Source organism: Condylura cristata, unplaced genomic scaffold, assembly GCF_000260355.1.
Source record: "Condylura cristata isolate star-nosed mole 26May11 unplaced genomic scaffold, ConCri1.0 scaffold00020, whole genome shotgun sequence".
Taxonomy (NCBI): Eukaryota; Metazoa; Chordata; class Mammalia; order Eulipotyphla; family Talpidae; genus Condylura; species Condylura cristata.
Window position 1 is genome coordinate 26,692,412 of NW_004567121.1, and position 22,921 is coordinate 26,715,332.

The 22,921-nt window shown below is 46.1% G+C and overlaps 1 protein-coding gene across 2 annotated transcripts in view; it reads left to right on the forward strand.

Annotated features, from left to right (window-relative positions):
• The first annotated feature begins 1,340 nt into the window (after positions 1 to 1,340).
• The window catches only part of IFT172 (intraflagellar transport 172), a 28,805-nt gene continuing 7,224 nt past the window's right edge, over positions 1,341 to 22,921 (forward strand). For both annotated transcript variants that reach the window (XM_012727489.1, XM_004686349.2), the window contains exons 1-30: positions 1,341 to 1,488; positions 3,128 to 3,271; positions 3,502 to 3,614; positions 4,304 to 4,343; positions 4,599 to 4,664; positions 4,837 to 4,916; positions 5,134 to 5,221; positions 6,036 to 6,250; positions 7,133 to 7,256; positions 7,553 to 7,648; positions 7,960 to 8,121; positions 8,450 to 8,503; positions 8,741 to 8,844; positions 9,006 to 9,091; positions 11,802 to 11,914; positions 12,705 to 12,872; positions 15,527 to 15,663; positions 15,892 to 15,999; positions 17,295 to 17,379; positions 17,672 to 17,764; positions 18,259 to 18,336; positions 18,863 to 19,111; positions 19,284 to 19,362; positions 19,570 to 19,690; positions 19,864 to 20,008; positions 20,472 to 20,561; positions 21,160 to 21,257; positions 21,394 to 21,529; positions 21,612 to 21,728; positions 22,307 to 22,449. In XM_012727489.1, the coding sequence (XP_012582943.1) occupies positions 1,450 to 1,488; positions 3,128 to 3,271; positions 3,502 to 3,614; positions 4,304 to 4,343; positions 4,599 to 4,664; positions 4,837 to 4,916; positions 5,134 to 5,221; positions 6,036 to 6,250; positions 7,133 to 7,256; positions 7,553 to 7,648; positions 7,960 to 8,121; positions 8,450 to 8,503; positions 8,741 to 8,844; positions 9,006 to 9,091; positions 11,802 to 11,914; positions 12,705 to 12,872; positions 15,527 to 15,663; positions 15,892 to 15,999; positions 17,295 to 17,379; positions 17,672 to 17,764; positions 18,259 to 18,336; positions 18,863 to 19,111; positions 19,284 to 19,362; positions 19,570 to 19,690; positions 19,864 to 20,008; positions 20,472 to 20,561; positions 21,160 to 21,257; positions 21,394 to 21,529; positions 21,612 to 21,728; positions 22,307 to 22,449 (3,371 nt within the window). In that variant the 5' untranslated portion in view covers positions 1,341 to 1,449. The remainder of the gene's footprint in view (positions 1,489 to 3,127; positions 3,272 to 3,501; positions 3,615 to 4,303; positions 4,344 to 4,598; positions 4,665 to 4,836; positions 4,917 to 5,133; positions 5,222 to 6,035; positions 6,251 to 7,132; positions 7,257 to 7,552; positions 7,649 to 7,959; positions 8,122 to 8,449; positions 8,504 to 8,740; positions 8,845 to 9,005; positions 9,092 to 11,801; positions 11,915 to 12,704; positions 12,873 to 15,526; positions 15,664 to 15,891; positions 16,000 to 17,294; positions 17,380 to 17,671; positions 17,765 to 18,258; positions 18,337 to 18,862; positions 19,112 to 19,283; positions 19,363 to 19,569; positions 19,691 to 19,863; positions 20,009 to 20,471; positions 20,562 to 21,159; positions 21,258 to 21,393; positions 21,530 to 21,611; positions 21,729 to 22,306; positions 22,450 to 22,921) is intronic.

Consider the following 22,921-nt stretch of genomic DNA (forward strand, 5'->3'; position numbering starts at 1 on the left):
CTGATAAATCAAAGTCTGTAATAACTGTAAAGTCTAAATGTTTATGTTCACTCTCTGCCATAATACGAGGAGGAGGATTCCAGGGGAAAAAACTGAGGAGCTGAAACTCTCTTGTCAAAACAGTTATAAATTAGCTTCTGGGGCCACTTTGTTCCCTGTGAAAATAGGGAACCGTCCTTTACTTTTTCCTAAGTTCTGAGGGTATTTGGTGCCAGTGAGAGAAATACCTGTTGATATTTACAGCAAACGTGGGGGAAAGACATTAGGACCCAGAATTTGTCTGGATAGCATGTGCTACACTTTCTGGAGGGTTACAGGTCTTCTCAACTTCAGATCCTTCCAGAGGAGTTTTATGAATAACTCTCCTTTTTGGAGAATTTCTGTCTCTCTGGTTCATTACAAGAAATTAGATCAATAATTCTGAAAGAAACCCCTAATCCAAACTAATGTATAGTTAATTATTTTCTACTTAATCAAGTTCCAACCCCAGGCACCACATAACCTGTCAGGTGAGTCAAGCTCTTGTTTGCCCTCATCTTGAACCAAAAAATTATCCTGATCACAATTGCATAAATTAATCTATCCTTACCCAATTCAGAGGGGTCTTTTATCTATCTCTGTCCACTGGTTCCAAAACACTCATCTCCAGACTCTAGACACATTATCATCTCTTGGAAGGGGAAAGGCACAGTGTATAGAAGCATGGCGTGGTGATAGGGAGCTAATTGTTAAGAATATACAGGGTGTTTAAATGCATGCACGAACTTTGGGTTAGAGTCCCAGTCCTGTCCTCCACTTACTGTGTTAGCTTGGGCAAATGAGCCCTCTAATGCTGTCTCCTGTTAAGTAAAATGGGACTAATAAAGCTATACCTTCCAAAAGGTGGCTTTGAAATTAACTGAGATTATAAAATAACGAACGTACAACACGTGGCACAGCACCCGGCTGACACAATATTCACCTTTAGCTATCATCATTAGCTTCGTGATCCCGTGCAAGTCATATAACCTATTTGGGTTCGATTTTGTCAACTGTGAAAACCTATAATAGCAACTATCTTGCTCTCCTTCAGATTTGTAAAGATTCAGAGACTCAACCACGCTGACGTACATCAAAGTGCAAGACCCAGAGCTACACGCAGACCCAGAGCTGGGGGGGGGGGGGGAGTGGGGCGGCTCGTGGGCGTGGCTTGAGCTGGGGTTTGCATACAGCGATTGGAATTGTTGGAGGAGAGGACTCGTCACGTCCCCTCTGGGTCCCGCCCTAGATCTCACTGCGCCTGCGCACGTTCTGTTTGCTTCACCGCGGACCTACGTAGTGACCTTGCGACGTGTGTTGCGCCGTGGGCGCCGGTGCGTCAGCCGAAGTCGCTGCGGCTGCGTGGTGCGTTGTCCAGGCAACCGCGGGAGTTGTCGTTGTCTAGTGGCATCCGAGAGACAGGTGTTCGTCATGCAGTTGAAGCACCTGAGGACCCTGCTGAGCCCTCAGGTGAGGAGTCGCGTGCTTCTGCCCTTCCCCTCCCGCCTTAACATTCCAAGAAAAGCGGGGGAACTAAAGTGTGTGCTACTGAGCGCCTACTGCGTGCAGAAGGCTGAAGGGCATCGCGATTAATCGGACCCTGGTCGGTGGAGAGTGTTCAGTAGTCGCGATGGACCGACCTCTAGCCACTGTAGCTTTCATTACATTGCTTTTAACATCAGTTGTGTACCAAGCTCCGCGCTGGGACTTTGAGGGGTTCAGCACTACCTCCTTTATTGCCCCTGCCTTCAGGAGCTTCGTACTAGGGGGAGAACGCAAAAGTACACAAAGAACAAAAATCTACTCTAGGCTAGTTAAGTGCTTAGGGTGAGAGCCCCAAAGGGGGAGCGCAGAAGACCGCTCCGTTTTTTCTGAAGGTGAAGAGTTGATTCAGAAGAAGCTGGGTACTGGGGAAGGAACCCTAAAACGTGATGGAGAAATGCATAATTTGGGAGTTAGGAGACCAGAATTCAAGTCCTAGCGACATCAGTACTTTAAATAAATGGCCTGATACCGTTGACTCTAACCCTAATCTCAGTCTCTTAAGAGCACTCACCAAACTTCCTCATTTGGAAAATGGGAGTAATAATAACTCCTTTAGTGAACTTGGGGGAAAAGGGTAAGTGAATAATATACATAAGAGAATACTGTAAACGGAAAAGCAGTGTGTAAACTCATAGACAAGTGAGAAGGAATGTCAAAATCCAAAATACAAAGCTAATAAAAATGGTATCTTCTGTAATTAAGGGTTTAATATGTACCAGGTAGTAGAAGACGTGTGGATTGTGGTTTATGGCGTCAGTATTTGAGGGAACAAGAAGACCATGGAAGGGAGACATTAGTATAGTTGATTTAGCTTGTCACTTCTTAGTGCATTTACATTGTGGGTTTCTAGAGGTATCTTTCTCATAGTCCAGGGTTTTTGGTTGTTTTTTGTTTTTTTTTTAAAGATTTATTTATTTATTCACACAGAACTGGGGTACAGGCCAGAGATGTGGAGGGTGAGAGGATTCACTAGAGACAGAGCGGGGAGCAGAATAGGCAGATCTACGAAGTACACTGCTGAGGGGAGCAGCGGGCGGGTCAGGAGAGGTCTGCCACACCATGTGGATCTCCTCCTGGGCAGGCGGGAATCAAACTCATGCAGAAGTGGCTTAAGCTTCTTAGTGCTGTGCTTTAACCCGCTGCACCACCAGGGAAGGCCATTTTTTTTTTAAGATTTATTTATTTATGCATACAGAACAGGGTATAGGCCAGAGGTGCGGGGGTGGTGAGAGGCTTCACCTGAGACTGAGTGGGGCGCAGAACAGGCCGACTGATGAAGTACACTGCTGAGGGGAGCAGCAGGCGGGTCAGGAGAGGTCTGCTGCGCCATATGGGTCATCTCTGGGGTGGGGATCGAACTCATGCTGAAGGTAACTTTAGCCCTTAGTGCTGTGCTTTAACCTGCTGCGCCACCAGGGAGGGCCCAGTCCAGGGTTTTAAGGTCATGAAAACCAAGATAGATCTTCTGTGATAAGAGGAAAATCCATTACAGCTACACTGGAAGTAATGGAAATAGAAATGCTTCGGGCACCTGGGTTTATTTTCACCCCCATTGCCTCTGCAGGCTGGAGCTGCAAAGGTGACCTGCATGGCATGGTCGCAGAACAATGCCAGATTTGCTGTCTGCACAGTGGATCGAGTTGTGTTGCTGTATGATGAACATGGGGAGCGGAGAGATAAATTCTCCACCAAACCAGCTGACATGAAGGTGAAGCGAACACCCTCTGCGCCGTACATGTACGGTAACCTGTTGACAGTAGTTTCCTGACCTAGAGAACTACCTCATCACTTCCTAGCCACAGCACAGAAAACAGCCTGCCCCCCTTTTTCTCAGTACAAGTCTCTGCAGTCTGTTACGAGCACACATGTGCCTTGTCTCCTCTTTTATCTTCCATGTATACTGATCACTTTTTTACCTTATTCATTTTTAACTCTTAGTATGGCAGGAAGAGCTATATGGTGAAGGGCATGGCTTTTTCTCCTGATTCCACAAAGATCGCCATAGGACAGACTGACAACATCATCTATGTCTACAAAATTGGAGAAGATTGGTAAGGGTAGAGATTGGGAGATGGGGTGGCCCAGAAAAGAAAGGGAAGGCAGGAAGAAATGCCTCAGTGGAGAGGACGAGGAGCCAAAGGGGGAGCCTAGAGGACAGAGGCCTTATGGAGTCCCCTGAGGCGTCCTGACCTTTGCCCTTGCGTTCTGTGACCCCAGAGGTGTCACTCTACAGTCAACATAGTGACACTGAAACCTTGCAGAAAGCGGAGTGATTTGCTTCCACATGACTGTTCCAAAGCTACTCAGACTCCCCCTGCCTTTTTTTTAAGATTTATTTACTTATGCATACAGAACTGGGGTACAGGCCAGAGGCTCAGGGGCGGTGAGAGGCTTCACCAGAGACAGAGTGGGGAGCAGAACAGGCCGACTGACGAAGTACACTGCTGAGAGGAGCAGCGGCTAGTCAGGAGAGGTCTGGCTCGCCATGTGGTCACCTCCGGGGCGGAGATGGAACTCATGCGGAAGTGGCTTTAGCTTCTTAGTGCTGGGCTTTAACCCGCTGCTCCATCAGGGAGGGCCCCAGACTTCCTTTCATGCCTCCTTTCTAGGCTCCTGGACAGTAGTAGGAAACACCAGTGGGCCAGGGGAGGTGTCAGCTCTTTCTAACCTTGCCGCAGCCTTCGTTAGCGATCTGTTTATGGAAATGATCTTTAATATGTTTCCTCCTTTTATTTGGCAGGGGTGACAAGAAAGTTATCTGTAACAAGTTCATCCAGATGGTAAGGACAAACCAGATTAGGCGGAACAAACAGGTCGCAATATATTTGCTTATAAATGCAGTCAGGAGTGTGCCACATGCCTGCTGCCTCCCGCTGCTCATCCTCACCTGCTTTCCTCCTCAGAGTCCAGGTGTCCCCTTCGCTCCTTCCTGATAGGCTGATGGGGGCCACTGGGTGTTCAGACTGTTCTGATTCGGGCTGTTACGATGTGCTCACCTACACACAGGGTTAGGCTTTTCGTTATTTCTCTTACAGAGTGCTGTTACTTGTCTTCAGTGGCCAGCAGAATACATCATTGTCTTTGGACTAGCTGAAGGGAAGGTAAAGAGCAAAGAAACACCAGGGAGATTATGGATGGGGATAACAGTTGTAGAGAAGGGATCAGGTGCTGGAGAGCAACATATTGGGACCAGTTTTTTGTTTCCTCTTTCATTAGAACCTAGTGAAATTCAAAGTGGACTAACCAGGCTTGTGTCCATTCTTCCATTTCTAGGTTCGTTTAGCAAACACTAAAACTAATAAGTCATCTACCATCTATGGGACAGATTCTTATGTGGTGTCACTGACAACAAAGTGAGTAAGGATACGTGATATTCCTAGAGCTTAGAGATCATAGGGAAAAGCCCCAGGGAAGTCGGGGCTGGGAGAGAGTACCATTCGAATGCAAGATGGGAGCAAGCACCGGTGGCATCAAGCACATCGGTGGGGTCATGTTTGTCAGAGGTAGGAGACTTTGTTGGTGAGCCAGAATGACCTCTTTCTGTGTTTCTTTCCTTTTACTCCATTGTAGCTGCTCGGGGAAAGGAATTCTCTCTGGTCATGCTGATGGCACCATTGTTCGGTATTTCTTTGATGATGAAGGCTCTGGAGAGTCACAGGTATGAATAAAGATGCTCTGAGATGGGGGATGTGGAAACCCATGAGTCCTCCTAGAGGGAAGCTGGATGTCTAAAGGATTAGACTGAGGGTGCTGGGGGAGGAGGCTAGAGGAATGAGAGCTCAGGGTAAGAGACATTTGGATGCAGTCACAGAAAGGGTTTATGTTTAGGAGGCGTTGACTGACTTTTATGGGAAAGATGACTCAAGTGGAAGGGACCTTGAGACAAAGGAAGACTCTGGGAGTAAGAAAAAGTGAAAGTTACTCTCATTCCTCTAAAAATCTTATTTTTGTATATAAATTCATAGGAGGAAAAAACTGTTATTTACTATCCAGAGGAGAAAAGGAAAAGACAGGGCTAAAAGAAGTGTTTTATGTCATGTCTTACTCTGTATTATTTCCTATTGTTTGAATGATTTATATTTAGAATGACTGTGTAATACTTAACTAAATGTATCCCTCCAGTAAAGACCTGTGTATTCTCTGTGGGCCTAGACAGTGTTGACGAATGTTTAATCAGTGTTGACATTTCCCTTTGGGGAGGCCTTACTGGGTGCACATTAAAGCTCTCCAATACACAAGTAGTTTGAGGTTTCCTCTCCAGCCCAGGATCACTGTGTGTGACTGTGGCATATACGTGTGGGTCTGAGACAGAAGACTGTGACGTCTTCAGGATGAGGGTGAGACAGATGTTGGGAAATCTTGGAAGATTTCTGCGGAAAAGGGTAGTCTGAGTGTGTGTATTAGGTGGTATGAATGAGAAATTCCTGGGGTGGAATCCTCAGAGTGATTGAAACCTTCTAATTCTGTCTTAGGGGAAGCTGGTTAACCACCCATGTCCACCCTACGCCTTGGCTTGGGCAACCAACAGCATCGTAGCTGCAGGCTGTGATCGCAGGATTGTAGCCTACGGGAAAGAGGGCCAAGTGCTGCAGACTTTTGATTATAGCCGTGACCCTCAGGAGCGGGAGTTCACCACGGCCGCAGCAAGTCCTGGGGGCCAGTCTGTTGTACTGGGCAGTTTTGATCGGTGGGTCTCCTTTACACTTGTATCTTCTTCCTGCTTGCCCTGTGTGCACACTTTGTTTAGCTCAGTTATTTCAGCCAGAGTGGGAGTCTGGGCCAGAATGCAGTGTATATTGAAAAAGATGCATTTATTTATTTGTTTGCTTGTTTGTTTATGAATGATGCTCAGGTTTCAAATCACGCACATTCCCCTTCCTGTTCTTCCTGTCCAAAGGCAGTTACATATAGCACCCTGCTCTCGTGTACCTTCCTTCCCTGGGGTTCCTGAGCAGAAGTCGCCTCCACTTTCTTTGTGTTCCCATCACCCCCTTTCAGGCCACTGACTTAGAGTTTATCACATTATACTATAGATTTGGTCTCTCTGGCTAAATTGATGAGTCCTCACGAAGAGGGCCTGTTATTCATTTCTTCATCTGCAGTGTTAGATTGTGCTCACATGTTCGGTGAAGGAAGGAAGAGTAAACAGCTAGGGCCTGAGTCCTGTCAATTCCTTAGAGCTCTTTTACCTCAGCTTTGACAGCTTCGTCTTTCTCTCTTTTTCAGACTTTATATGTGTCTTTTTCTGTTCCTTTCTTCCCAGACTCCTCCAGTTTCTCTGTTCTTTTCCTGTATGTCTCCACTGCTGACAGCCCATTTTTCTCACCAGCCAGGAGCTCCTTTAGTTTTCTCCACTCAGCATTCTTATTCCTTTTCCCTTTCCCCGCCTTAGTTCCTTTAAACGTTTTTGTTTTTTTGTTTTTTCCTACTCAGTGCCTCAGCTTGTCTGTTCTTTTTTATTTCCTTTCTTCTCTGACACAATAAGAATAAGTTCCTTTAGTTACCAGACCATTATTTCTTTCACTCAGCCACATACTTATTTATCTAAAAGCCACATATTTTATTTCAGACTTCGGGTGCTCAACTGGAGCCCTCGAAGGAGCATCTGGGAGGAGGCAAAGCCCAAGGAGATTGCAAATTTGTACACTGTCACTGCCTTGGCTTGGAAGCGAGACGGTTCACGACTCTGTGCGGTGTGTTCTAGTAACCCCTTTCTGCATTGGGACTTTCTTCCAAGTAGGATAAGTCCTGACTTACCCAAGTCAGCATTCTCGCCTGACTCTTCTCTTTCCTTTTGACCCTAACCTAAAAATCTGATATTAAAGGCAGGCTAGAACAACTCACCTGTTATCAGAGGCCAAAAAGACAAAGAATTATCTGAAACCCACCAAACCTTTCACTACCAACTCTCTAGATTCTAGAGCCCAGGTTTTGAGGATGTCTCTAGTTACCTATGCGTTACCTTTTATGCTGTCATTTTCTCTGCTAGGGCACACTCTGTGGTGGAGTAGAACAGTTTGATTGCTGCCTCCGAAGGAGCATTTACAAGAACAAGTTTGAGTTGACGTATGTGGGACCCAGCCAGGTAGGCAGCTGACAGCCTGCTGCATTCAGATCTTGCTATAGCTCTTTCATCCTTGTAACTATTTCTCAATCTCTGGCCATGACCACAGTGCTAAATTACCCCTTCGGTGAATATGTCAGGCCAAAGTCTTGGCGTTTGTTTGCCATAGCTTTAAGAAAATGTTTAAACACCAAGCCTAAGGGACACAAAAATTGCCACTTACTTCTTCTTGCCTATACGCCTTCATGCCTCGTTGGGCAAAGGGCACAGCATCTTTGCCTCCCTTTTGGGTTGGGGGAAGCCTGGGGAGCTCAGACTTGTCCCTTGCCAAGGTGATCGTGAAGAACCTATCATCAGGGACCCGAGTGGTACTCAAGTCACACTATGGCTATGAGGTGGAAGAGGTGAAAATCCTGGGGAAGGAGCGTTACCTGGTGGCCCACACGTCAGACACACTGCTGCTGGGAGACCTGAATACCAATCGTCTGAGTGAGGTAAGACACGAACATGAAAGGGTGAGGAATGGAGCATCTTCAGCTGCTACCTCAGGGGAGCCAGGGCCTGTAGGGGGATGAGGTCCAGTGTTCTGATGTTGGGGACCTGGTTTCAAAGAATGAGACCCAAGTGGCTTGGACCTCTGGAATATGAATCACCACTGCTGGACTGTTATTACACCATCATTCAGAAACAGGGACGAGGACAAAATCTGACGAAGTTCCTGTGTGCATTGACAGAGCCTCCCCAATCCTGATCTCTACGCCTGCCATTCTTTCAGTTTTTCTTGGATGATTATTCATTCTCCTCTCTCTCCTCCCTTCACAGGTAGCTTGGCAGGGATCTGGTGGCAATGAGAAGTATTTTTTTGAAAATGAAAATGTGAGTAGATCTTGATTCACCGTCACCATCTTAACAAACCTCCTCCTAGCTCCTGGGTGCAAAGGATGGCAAGTGGCAAGGAGTTGAAGAGACACTAGATTTAAAAAGTCCAGGAGGGTGAAGTAGGCAGAGGACACAAAAAGGAGGAAAGCAGTAGCCACTTCAGGTGACAGTACACCTCCGCGACTGGTTTTCTTTGTGTACCTTCCACCACGTAACGGTGCCACTCGTTGCCAGGTGTGCATGATCTTCAATGCGGGAGAGCTGACCCTGGTGGAGTATGGGAGTAATGATACCCTGGGTTCTGTACGCACTGAATTCATGAACCCTCACCTCATCAGGTAACCCGACAAGGTTCTCTAAATCTTTAAAACCTGAAAGAATTTCTCCTCTTTGTCCTCAGACTAATCCAAAAACTTCACCTAAATGGTGCTTTAGAACCCTCGGTAAATACCCCAGCTCACTAAGCCCATTTTGCCTTATCTCACGCTTCATGTTTCAGCGTCCGTATTAACGAGAGGCGTCAGCGAGGAATGGAAGATAATAAGAAATTGGCTTATCTTGTTGATATTAAGACGATTGCTATAGGTGAGTAAGAGCCTATCATGTTTAATAACAGAATAGATATCAATAATGCACTTTCCTATCACAGGATTGTGTTCAGTGGCGAATCCAGGAATTTGAGAGACACCAGGTAAATGGCTGACACAGCTCTTACATTAAATTTGTGAAATGTTTAAATCTATTTATATGTGTCTGTATCTAAATGTCTCACTGTAGATGCACAGATAGGCCTGCCCATGATTATTTACATTCTATAGGCATTTTTCTTAGGGCTGGAAAATTATGAATTGTAGAAAATAACCATTAGCAAATTTATAAATTTTCTTTAGATTTTGTAGGATCTGTACAGGCCTACAAATTGGAACAGGCCTTTTTGTTGTATAGTTTGTTATCAGTACCTAGTGGTGGCAAACCTTATTTGCATTATGCAAATCGTCTTATTTAGACATCTTATATACATTTATCATAAAATATCTTAAGCATAGGAGTAAGTATAGAGAAATAGTATAGAATTTCTTAAAACATAAAGAATAAAATACCTATAAAGTGCACTTGTTAAGAATAGGACTCTGGAGTCAAACTTCCCCACCTTTTACTACCTATGTGATCTTAATTCAGGTAAGTTATTTTACCTTTCTGTATGTCAATTTCCTCTTTCACAAGCTGGGAATAAAAATAGTTACTAAATAAGCACTTAATAAAAGTTAATATTAATAGAAATAGTAATCATTAAATAATAATTTTAAAATTAAATAATAATAATAATAATAAAAAGACATGCATACCTTGTACTATCAAATCCTAACATTTCATTCTATTTGCCTTTGATAGTTCTCTCTAATCTTATTGATGGCATTTAAGTTGTTGGTTTTTCACTGTTGCACGTTTCAGTTCTTTAAGGTTTAAAACCAGAGTGGAATTGCTGAATCAAAGAAGAGTTTCACTAAGTACCTCCAAATAGCTCTCCATGGAGACTGTACAGTTTACTGTCCTGGCAGTTAGCGTCCCCATCCGGCCACATCCTCCTAGCGCTTGAAATTGCTTGACTTTGGAGTTTGTCTCACTGTGAAATACCTTCTCATTGCATTAAGTTTTGTTGCTCACTTGTTTACTGGCCTTTTGGATTTCTTCTGTGACCTGCCAGTTCGTATACTTGCCTGTCTCTAACATTCGGCTCTCTCCCTCACTGGCTTGAAAGGGTTCTGTTGTTCGCATTGCAGAAATGTCATCAGCGTATGGCATATCTTTACTCCTGTCTTTGGCACCTCTGGGGTTTGGATTTTTAGAAATGCAATGTCCCTTTTTTATCACTTTTTAAGGAAATACCTTGTAGTTTTTGAGATCTTATTTAAGAATCCTTTCTTAAAGGGGTATACTCCTTCCTATACTTTAACATTTAAATTTTGCTTTTCACCCGGAATTTATCTCTGTGCATATTGTGCCTAGGGATCTAATTATATTTTTGCCATACTGTCAGACATTTAATCATTTGTTGAAAGTTCATTCTTTATCCACTAATTTGTAATGTCATCTCTCATAAATGAAGTTCCATATACATGAATCTGTTCTTAAGGTATTTTTATATTTCAAGAGTTTATATTTCACGTCAACCTACTAAGCACAGAAATGTAATGGAAATAATCTATATTAAATGGAAATAATAGCATAGTCCAGTGGCCCAAGTTCTAGCAGCAGTAATAAGTTGTAAGACTTTGGGCAAGTCACTTCACTCTATAGGTCTCACCTTCAGTGAATATAAAATGACAGAGTTATTTTAATGTCTTTGTGTCACCAACCTCTTTGAGTGCCTAATGAAAATCATGACTTCTCTACCAGAACAATAGGTACATATGCATTATTTTGTATATAACTTCAAGGTATTCAAAGGAAGGGGTCTCCACAGTTCTAGCTCTCTCTGATTCAGCTTTATGATTTTGCTTTTGTAATTGAAATTAAAGTCATGTATAAGTCAGCCTACCTAGTCATGGACATTATCTGGCATTTGGTCTTTAGTCTCCACAAATATAACAAAAGTAGGCAAATTGCTTATGAATAATATATAACAGTAAGAGTTGTGAAGGGAAGTTGTAATGAATTTGAGAAGCTCCCTGAAAGATCCTAGCCAACTGTGAGTGGTCTGTACTAATTGTGATTAATTCGTGTTTAGTCTCCAATATTCAGACTGAATTAAAATATTCACCCTCCGCACTGACCAGCCTAGGGGTAGGCTAAGGTTCCTCCTGTTTCTCCCTAGGCCTTCACCGCTGTTCGCTGCAGTGTTCTTAGATTGTAGGCACTCAAATGTGCAGGAGCAAGTATAAGCAGCAGAGTCATTATCAGCTTTCTCTTACTAGTGTGCTATAATTGGGGCTCATCATGAATGTGCTTAGTGCTGCCTTCCAGAAGATACTGTAATAGAAACTAGTTGCTCCGTAGTTCTGACCTGACTAAGACAAACCAAAAGTTCTAGAGAGGAATAACATTACTTGATGGGTCTGGATCTTTTGAGTTAACTGGTGACTTAAACAAAACCTCTTCAACTGTAAAAAAAAATCCAGCATGTTAAGCATCTTAGCAAACTTACATTCCTCAGTGACATAATTTAGCATGCAACATTCTTAACGTCCAACATATGCTTATAAGACCAGATGTTTGCAAGCTGTCTCCTGCCCTGTATATGATTAGGCCAGACCTCTCTCCTTAATTCTGTCTTCTTGTCTTCTTTACTCTATAGTGGATCTGATTGGAGGCTACAACATTGGCACCATCAGCCACGAGAGCCGTGTGGATTGGCTGGAACTTAATGAGACTGGGCACAAGCTCCTCTTCAGGGATCGGAAACTGCGTGTGAGGAGGGCTGCTAGGCCTTAGCTATTGGGGTGCCGTGGTCCACGGAGAGGGTGGGACTAGCTGCCACCAGGGGTGGGAGGTGGGGTGTAACATAAGGGCTAGGTGCTGTGCCATTAGCACTGCAAACAACACAGAGGAATCAGCATTCCTTGTACCTGATACCACAGCCCGTTGACATCACCCTGAAGGAGAGCGCATCAGGATGGTGCCACTAGAAACAAGAGGGGATAGGAGTTGGTTTCCTGCTGCATATTCACCACTCTGTGCCCCGATGACCAACTTCCCTGCTTCTGTTTTCTCCTCATTCCTGAGTGGCCTTCCAAATCCCCACTGCTCCAGTGCTCTTCGGCTACATTTACTGACAGCATTGACGCTAGCTCGAGGGCCCAGAACCATCCCCCTAGCTCTGTACTGATTCTGATCGAGTGTGGTATCCCCAGAGAGGTCAGCCCAGGGGCAATGAAAAATGGTAATTTTTCACTGTAGTGTGAAAGCCACACCACAGATTTCCAGACTACTTACTTTGCCTGGTGGCAACTGGTCCAGAACTCCTGTAAGGATGAAAGTCTGACCTTAACCTAACTTAAATTCCTACAGTGGAGCACTTTGTTCTTTTGGCCATCTCTTATTTATCCAAAGTGTGTATGTACCCCCCAGCATAAACTTGAGGTGGCTTTGTAGTTCAGCGTGTCCCTGACTGGCAGGTTGTTTGCCATTGGGAAGATGATCAAGCTGGGATGACACCCTACCCCCTTCTAATTGTGCTGTGTACCTCTTCTTTCTTCAGCTGCATCTGTACGATATTGAAAGCTGCTCTAAGACAATGATCCTCAACTTCTGCTCCTACGTGCAGTGGGTCCCAGGAAGTGATGTGCTGGTAGCTCAGAACCGAAATAACTTGTGTGTGTGGTACAACATTGAGGCACCTGAGAGGGTCACCATGTCCTCTATCAGGGTATGTCAGCGCCAGGCCCCTCAGGCATAGTGTTGAGCTGATTAATGGGAACCCTGAGGCGCCTCCAAATGTTATTTGCTTTTTTCTACCCACTACCCCTAATCTCTGTGATGGAGTTGGCAAAGGAAGCTTAGGCTCTCTCCCCATGGTGGGCCTGGCCCCAGAATCATCCTTTTCCAGGGTTATATTAGATCCTCAGAGTCTGGGTCTCTGTCACAGCAGCCCTGGGAATATAGAGTGCCCTGAGATGAAAACTCCCACGAGAGGCCTTTCTGTAACTTCCTGGTCTGCTGAGTCTCAGCTCTGGGCCACTCACTCAGAGTTCCTTTTTCTCAGAGATCAGATGAAGCCCTCCTGCCTGCCCCAACGCCATATCAAACACGCCCTGTAATTTTCCAGAGTTTAGAACCTATGGACATTAAGAGCGGTTCCCATGGTAGGCTGGGGTGACTGGACTGGCGTGTGTGTGGATCGAGTACTTGACACTCTTCTTTGGTCCTTTTTTTAATTCCTTTTTCCCCTTCCTTTTTGCATTTTGACTGATTAATGTTGGGTCTTTGTTCTGTTCTTTATAAATACCTATTTTCCTTTTTTGGGTCTGAGGTTATATGTATTATTTCTGTATCAGTTACCCTCAGAAGCATACCATGTATTTATATTAACAAACTTGAAAGTAAATCAGCATTAACCTCACCCTCTCCTGCAGACAATAGACCTTCAAAGGCTTCGTCTTTGATTCCCTCCGCTTTGTCATTTCTGCCCAGTGTCGTTCCTTTTGCTGCCCCCCATTTGGACATGACTTCTGTAGACAAACACAATTTGTCTAGCTCTCTCATCAGGTTGCCAGCTTGCTTCCCTTGTATTCTTTTCCTCCTGCTTGAAGAGTATCATTTAGAAATTTCTTAGTGAAAAATCTTCTGATGATAAACATCCAGCTTTTGGTTATATGAAAGTGTTTTTATGTAACCTTTGTTTTTGAAAGATTTTGAGCTCAGTATGCACTGCTAGGTGGACAGTTAAATGTTCTTAGCCTTTTACAAACGCCATGCCAAGACTGACCTCCTCCGCTGACAGCAGCCCTCTCTCTGGAGAGTCTGCCTTTCTCTGTGCTTGTTTTTAACATCTTTTCCTTGGGTGTTTTTGAAGTTTTGAAGTGTCGAGATACAAATTGCCATTTATCCTGTTTTGCTGTGCTTCCTGTATTTGTGAGTGTACATATTTTCATGAATCTTGGAAAATTCTCAGCCATTATTTTTTCAAATATTGTTTCTTCTCACACATGCCCCATTCTCACCTAGGCCTGTGTTGAGACGCTTTGTCCTATTTCTTATATCTTTTTTAACCTCTGTCACATTTCCTTTGTTCTCACTCCATACTACACTCTTTAATTTCTATAGATACATCTTTTCACTTCCTTAATTCACCATCATTGTCTAATCTGCTATTTACTTGAAGTAAAGTTTTATACTTCAGGCATAAAATTTTTTTCACAAAATTGTATTTGATTATTTCTCCAGTCTGACATTTTTGAGTCTCTTGTTCCCCCCTTAATTTTTATTCCATCTTTTAGGTCTTTAAATGTTTTACAGATAATTCATATACATTCCGTAATTACTACTTTTAATATGATGTCTTTAATGTTTGAGATCCTTGTTTATTGTTGAATCCTTTACTACTTGTATTTTGGTATTTTTTTTAAATTGTGAGCTCATGTGATGGTGAATGTGGTTTTTGTTTTTTTTTTAAAGATTTATTTATGCATATAGAACTGGGGTACAGGCCAGAGGTTCAGGGGCAGTGAGAGGCTTCACCAGAGACAGAACGGGGAGCAGAACAGGCACACCGATGAAGTACAGTGCTGTGCTTCAACCTGTTGTGCCACCAGATAGGGTCCCCAGTTAATTTTTTAACTAACAAAATTTTTTTGAATTCTGACACCCTCACATAGGCATATTTCCCTACAGAGATGATCTGTGTTTGGTTCTGCAAGAATGAGGCATGTTAATGACCTGAACCATTTCTGTTCCCTTTACTGAAGAGAGGACCCAGATTTCTGAGGGACTCTGAGATCTGGTCTCCCCATCCTGCTTATGGGCCCAAGGTTTACTCTCCTGACAGTGTATTTGCCATACCACCTTAATTTTTAACCTGCTCAGACTTTAACTCTTTAACTTACTGATCGCTTCCTTCCTTCCTTCCCTCTTCCTCTCCTCTCTTTCTTTCTCTTTCCTTTTTTTCCCTCCCTCTGTTTCTGTCTTTGAGGGGGAAGTGAGAAGGGAGTAGGAAGCATTCTTAGTGGTTTCTTCAGTTGAACACTGTAATGCATTAAAAGGTATGTGCCAGGTTCAAGTTATATTTTAGCTGGAGGACCTTAAGAGGTGGAGCAGAACTGTTGGATGTGCTGATAGATGTGGGTGTTACGCTTTGTTAATGTTTGTACCTTAGCGTATTCATAGCTGTGAATGTACTTTAGCCCAAGAATAGATAAGGAATTTTTATCTGCTGAAGAGAAACTACATATTAGGGAAACAAGTGCCACTGTATATAATTCCCTGTGTGAGAATGAATGCTGGGTAAGGGTGCGTCTGTTCAGCAGGGGAGTCAGTAGAACTAATCTGCCAATTCTGGTGGGGGTGGGGGTGGAATTTCCACAGGGTGATGTTGTAGGTCTGGAGCGAGGTGGAGGAAAGACTGAGGTGATGGTGACTGAAGGTGTGACTACAGTCGCCTACACGTTGGATGAGGGCCTTATCGAGTTTGGAACAGCCATTGATGATGGCAACTACACCCGGTGAGGGGCTGGGCTAACGAGGGAGGTGGTGGGGAAAGTTGGTTCTGAGAGGAGGAACTGGGTGGGTGGTAAACTGGCCATATCTAAATAGCACCTGGCGATCCAGGCAGATGATTAGATAAAAAAAAAGCAAATAATTGCCTGGCCACTCCCCTCCTCAGAGCTACCCCATCACAGTGTCTTCTTGACCGTGGACTCATACCTTGTGTTTTACTTCTTCCCTCTCAGGGCCACAGCTTTCTTGGAGACTCTGGAAATGACCCCAGAAACAGAGGCAATGTGGAAAACCTTGAGTAAACTGGCACTAGAAGCAAGGCAGCTACACATTGCTGAAAGGTGAGGCAGACACCCAGAACTGAGGTGCGAGGTGGCTTGAAGGGGTGATGTCTAGCTGCTTAGCCTGGGGCCTGCTGTCCCCCCGTGTAAGGCACTCCTTCCCTTCCAGCCAGTGTGACAGAACCCCCCACCTGGATTATAAGACTGTGTCTTTTACTCCTTTTGCTCCCCTTCTTGTAACTAGGTGGTCGTGAAAGTTTTCAGCACCCATATCCTATAATCCACACATTAAGCATATATTCCGAGGGTGGTATAGGACCGTAGCTAATAGAATTTTGCACAGATAAACCTGGGACTCCAGGCTCTTGGAGTTCAAATCTTGGCTCCATTTGTCAGTTGGTGTCACCTCACAGAGGTTATTTAACCTTTCCAGTCTTGCCTTCTCTGTTTTGTCTGTGTAAAAATAGGGATAAATATAATATTTACCTCATGGGATGGTAAGGAAGAAACAAGTGAGAGAATCTGTACAGTTTTCAATATTGTAACTATTCAGTAAATGTCAACTGCTGCTGTTTGGGCTGGAGTCATCCTTGATCCTTTCCCCCCTAACCCACAGCTGGGCTGTCAGCAAACCGCAGGGACTCTGACCCAGGGTCTTCAGCACATATCCTGAATCTCATATTGGTCCAAATTCTACTGTCTCCATTCTGGAACAGACCAGCACCACTCCTGCACAATTAACAAATCTGCAGGATTTGTTAAATCTCATTGATACTGGCTCTTATATCCCCACAATCCATTCATTACAAAGCAGATGAGGTAATATTTTTAAAACACAAGTTACACTGTGTCATTTTTTCCCTTAGAATCTTCCAGTAACTTCCTGATGTAAGGCCTGTGCTTCCTTCTCATTGGTCTTCTGCCACAGTGGCATCCTTTTGGCCCTCTGTGCATGCCAAGCTCATTCTTGCCATAGGCCTTTACACTGTTTATTCTGCCTAGAATAATTTTCCCCCATCTTGCCATGACTGGCTCTTTCTGGTATTCACGTCACAGCTCAAACGTCAGCTTCTCGGAGAGGTTTTCGACTATCGGCTTAAATGGTCCCCTCAGTTTATATCCATAATATCACACTATTTCGGTTTTCATTCGATCATTCGATCACATTAACTTTGTTTACTAGTTTCCACTGATAAGTAGGTTCCCTGAGAGCAAGATGTTCCTCCCTCTTATGTCCTTTGTCCAGTGGCAAGAACGGTGCCATCCTCTGAACCAATGAATGAGTGATGGTCTATAATAATACTACTGTCGTTACTATGTTAACAATAATGATGATCATTGCTTCCACACTGTAGGTGCTTTTCTGCTTTGGGCCATGTAGCAAAAGCTCGATTCCTGCATGAGACCAATGAAATTGCGGATCAAGTATCTCGGGAATATGCAAGTATTATCCTGATTGATTCAGCCTCTCAAACTAAAATTTCTCTTAGTACTCAGCCCCATGATGCCTAGCTTTCCAGCCATCACTGATTTCCTCTAGCTTGTCCACCCACCTCTTCCCTGAAGCAGGAACATTTGGAATTGTTTGCTAAACCTCAAACCTCTATGCCCCATAAAGCTTTTCAGTTTCTGGAGCTTTTAGCATCTACGTCCCTCTGGCCTTCCTGTCTCAGCCCACACAGACAAAATGACTCTGCTCTGGCAATAACCAGAAACACCTTTTCCCCTGTAGGGCGGAGAAGGAACAGACTTTTACCAGGTCCGAGCACGTCTAGCCATGCTGGAGAAAAACTACAAACTGGCGGAAATGATCTTCTTGGAACAGGTAACAGGAGAAGAAGGGATCACAGGAGGCGAGGTGGAAAAGGGGGAAAGAAGGCAAACTCAGGGTCAGGAAGAGCACTGGTCGTCTGGGCTTGCAGCGGTTTGAGAACTTTTGCAAAGACTTAGACTGTTAATTTCATTTCTCCTCGGATTCCTCCTCTGTGAGTCCTCATGGTTACTTTTTTCTTTCATAAACAGTCTTATTATCAGTCTTGTATTCTAGAGCCCGTCTTATTCCTGGAGGTAAATTTAGGGGTTTTGTGGGCCCAAAACTCATCAAATTTGCGAAGCCCTCTTTAAGAAAAATTACCTTGGAAGGGACCTGTGCAAATTAAGTGCCCTGAAGCTTAAGCTTTGTTTACTTTCATAATAATTAATGAAGAAAGTAAAAGGTAACTTTTAAGCCTCATGAGCTGGCATCTCCACAGGCGGAGGAACACTTGCTGGCTTCTGATCCCACATCTTGTCCCTCTGTTCTTGTCCGCATTCCCCCAGAATGCTGTTGAGGAGGCCATGGACATGTACCAGGAGCTACACCGTTGGGATGAGTGTATCGCTGTGGCTGAAGCCAAGGTACCTCTTTGTCTTTTGCACAGTTGCTCAGAACCTGGTTCCACCAATATCAGAACTTCCTCTTTTGGGCCGCCCTGGTGGTGTGCAGGGGGTTAAGTTTTAGCACTGTGAAGCTATCCACATCCACTGTAGCATGAGTTTGATCCCTGGCCAGGGTGCTGACCCGCATGGCACAGCAGACCTCACCTGTCTTGCCTGCTGCTCCCCTCAGCGGTGTATTTCAGTCAGTCTGCCTATTCTGCTCCCCACTGTGTTCTGGTGAGTCCTCTCACCCCTTCTTCCCCCCATACTCTTGGCTTGCACCCCATCTCTTGTATGCATAAATAAATAAATCTTAAAAAAAAAAAAAGTGCCTCTTCTTGTAAGGAGGCTATAGGACATGAACACGGTTGGACCTGGGTCCTGATAGGGTGAGGACTTAAGACATGGGTGACTGAGAGGATTTCCAGTGTTGCAGTGGGATTGAAGAAGGTGGGATGTAGAGGGCAGGAAGGAAGGCTGGGACTCCCAGTTTCCCTCTGTCCAGGGACACCCAGCCCTGGAGAAGCTACGCCGGAGTTATTACCAGTGGCTGATGGACACGCAGCAAGAAGAGCGAGCCGGTGAACTACAGGAGAGCCAAGGGGATGGGCTGGCAGCCATCAGCCTCTACCTCAAAGCTGGCCTCCCTGCCAAAGCTGCCCGGCTGGTGCTGACCCGAGAGGAGCTGTTGGCCAACACCGAGCTGGTAGAACACATCACTGCAGCCCTGATCAAGGGGGAGCTGTATGAGCGGGTATGGCTGACCTCCTCTTCCCATCCCAGCTCCCAGGCTCAGTGCCCTCTCTTACCAAGAGAAGCTTTGGAGTGCGCAGCCCTCTCTGACCAGTGGCTGACAGTCCTGTTGGTCCTGCTACCTGAGTCTGCGTAGGCAGGTTCCACTGAAGTAATTCAGTATATGTCAGCAGGCGGGTGATCTGTTTGAGAAGATCCGAAACCCACAGCGGGCCCTGGAGTGCTACTGTAAAGGCAGTGCATTCATGAAAGGTAATAGCCATCCACAAGCCCGTTCTTCACTGTTGTAGACTCTTGCCCAAAGACCCACACACAGTTCTGTGCACCTGTTCCAGTTGACTGGCTTCAGTTCTCCAGTCCTCCACTTCTGACCTGGTCTCCACAACTCACTTCTCTGTCTTACCTCTCTTGAGTGGAGATGCCTGCAGGTCTGAGCTGAGTGCCCTTTCTATCTGGCAGCTGTGGAACTGGCTCGCTTGGCATTCCCTGTGGAGGTGGTGAGGCTAGAGGAAGCGTGGGGGGACCACTTGGTGCAACAGAAGCAGCTTGATGCAGCTATTAACCACTACATTGAAGCCAGGTATGGTGGGGTGGGGTGCAGAGGCGCTTGGGCCAGGAGGCAGTAGTAAGGGGCTGAGAAGAAGGTACCAAGGCCTAAGAGAAGCAGGATCTCCAATTGTAGGTTGGAGCATGCTGGAACTGTCTACCTCCATCCATCTTCACCTCTGCTCATGCTCTTCCCAACAATGCCAGGTGCTCCATTAAGGCAATTGAGGCTGCCCTGGGTGCCCGCCAGTGGAAGAAAGCAATTTATATATTAGACCTGCAGGACCGGAACACGGCGTCCAAGTACTATCCTCGCGTGGCCCAACACTACGCGTCTCTGCAGGAGTACGAGGTGAGGAGGAACCCTTTCCGCAGCCCGAGACAATGCTGGACAGGGTGACAAGAAGAAAACCCAGAACAGGAAGTGGGGGCCATCTCACCAAATCCTCCTTTCTGGGGCGCAACAGCATCTCCACCCTGAATGGGAAGAAAGATATTTACTTTCCCCCACTTCATTCCTGCTGACCCAGACCCCGCTGCCAAGTGTAGAAAGCAAGACTCGAGCTCCCTTGCCGTGCCAGCGTGAGTGTGTGTGGATACTGTCATCACGGCTGCAGTGAGGGGTGGCCTTGAGCTGCAGAAATGGGAGAGCCTTTCAGTTGTCACTGTACTGTCCTCATGCAGGTCTTTTTTGGAAAACCAGTAGGTCTGAGACACCGTATCTTCTTCCTCTGTTTGCTCATGTTGGTCTTTGTTCCAGAGGCTGCTTTAATTCCGTTGCCCTGACCTTTTGCATCTTCCTCTGCCAAACACAGATTGCCGAGGAACTCTACATTAAGGGAGATCGGACCAAAGACGCTATCGACATGTACACCCAGGCTGGCCACTGGGAGCAAGCCCACAAGGTAGGGCAGGAGGAGAGCTGGCCACGAGTCCTCCTTGCCTCTGTGGTTTTATTGCCACTTCCTTAGTCTCTACTTTTGCCCCTTTCTCCAGGGTCCCTGAAAACTGAGAAAGAACTTTCTAGGTAGCATTGATTCCTAGCCACAGGGAAAAGAGGGGTGAAGACAGGCCTGAAGAGAGGCCCTCGTACCTTAACCTGGGGCTCCTCATTCTGAGGAAAGCAGATGGGCTTGGGAGGTAGGGAATCTGAAGCCACACTCTGGAAAACTCTCGTCATGTTGGCGACATGTTCTCACTGCTGTTCCCAGGGCCCAGTGGGGATGGCAGGACTGTGGTGGTGGGAACATATGGCCCAGCACAGAGCATCTCTGAGCCTCCTGCCTTTGCAGAATGTAGTTCTTACTTTGTTCCTATGATCCTGGAATTTCCCAAATGGAGCATGGAAAGTGGCAGTGACCGACCTCATCTGCTTGCTGGCCAAGTTGAAAGCTCCTGAGAAACAGGCTCCCCAGAAGCCCCACTTCTCTCACTGCTCTGCGTATCTCTCTGCTTCCCTTGGAAATCGGCACCTGAGGCCACTCTTGCTCTGTGTCCACACAGCTGGCGATGAAGTGCATGCGGCCAGAAGATGTGTCAGTGCTGTACATCACCCAGGCCCAGGAGATGGAGAAGCAGGGCAAGTTCCGTGAAGCAGAAAGGTGAGCTGTGGCCCCAGTGGAGGTGTGGGCGGAGGGCGGGGCTGGTCTGGGGAGGTGCCCTCTCTCCAGAAGGAGTGGCAAACCTGGGCCTAGAAGCAGGACTCTAGGCCTAGCAGGCCATGTGTCTCTCTCACAGGCTCTTTGTGACTGTGGAAGAGCCTGATCTTGCCATCACCATGTTCAAGAAGCACAAGATGTATGATGATATGATCCGCCTAGTAGGGAAGCACCACCCAGATCTCCTCAGTGACACACACCTGCATGTGGGCAAGGTGAGCCCTTCTGCTCCTGCCCGTTTCCTCCCTAAGCAGGCTCCCTTGTCCCCCCCCTCCATCCTGATCCACCTTTCCCCAGGAGCTGGAGACTGAAGGCCGACTGCAGGAGGCCGAGTACCACTATCTTGAGGCCCAGGAGTGGAAGGCAACAGTGAACATGTACCGGTCCAGTGGACTCTGGGAAGAGGCCTACCGGGTAAGGCGCCCAGGCACATTGAGGTGCATTGACTCTCTTCATCACTCTCAGGGGACTGTCCGATTCTGATCTGCTCATGAAAAATGTCCACAACTATACACACAACTTCACTTTTTTTAAGATTTATTTATTCGTACAGAACTGGGGTACAGGCCAGAGATGCGGAGGGTGAGAGGATTCACCAGAGACAGAGTGGGGTGCAGAACAGGCAGATCGACGAAGTACACTGCTGAGGGGAGCAGCGGGCGAGTCAGGAGAGGTCTGCCTCGCCATGTGGATCTCCTCCGGGGCAGGCAGGGATCGAACTCATGCGGAAGTGGCTTAAGCTTCTTTGTGCAGTGCTTTAACCCACTGTGCCAACCAGAGAGGGCCCATCACATACAACTTTTAAAGGCTTGTGGACTACCTGAAATCATCCCTGACCCTAAGCAAGTTAAAGGGATCCTGAAACTTAGCTCTCTTCCTGTTGTTCAAGAACAAGTACCTGATCCTTGTCCAAACTGAGGTCAGGTTGGAGATGAGGGGGAGCAGCCATGCACCCCTGCATTGGAGGGTTGCCGAGTGGCTTTGCTTTCCAGGTAGCCAAGGCTCACGGAGGAGCGAATGCCCACAAACACGTGGCCTACCTGTGGGCAAAGAGCCTGGGCGGAGAGGCTGCGGTGAGGCTGCTTAATAAGCTGGGACTCCTGGAAGCTGCCGTTGACCATGCAGCTGACAACTGGTGAGGTCCTCAACCTCCTCTGCACTCATCCTGCTGCATCTAGGGCCGCTGACTAGAGGAGGAAAATTGATTTCTCACTCAGAGGCACTTCCAGGAGACTGGTGGGAATGAAGAAAGGATCTTTCCAAGGCGAGATCCTTGGAAGAATTTGATAGAGAGGCAGGAATGGAGTAGTAGCTCTGTTCTTGTTCCCTGGGGCTCGTAACGGTACTTAATCTTTGGCTCTCTAGTGAAGAATTTGAGCTTTTGCTTTAAGCCTTTAAAACAAAATTGCACTAAGCCAGTAACTGCCTCCTGAGCAATGGCAGCATGACTCCCCCAAATGCAAGGGGAGGATTCAGCAGGGTGGCCTGCGCCAGCACAAGCCGCTTGCAGCCCGATTGCTGCGGGCAGCCTGGTTTGTGCGAGGCTCTTCTGCTAACAGAGATGTGGCTCGGGAGGAGGTGGGGGCCTGCCTGGAGCCCTTCCTACC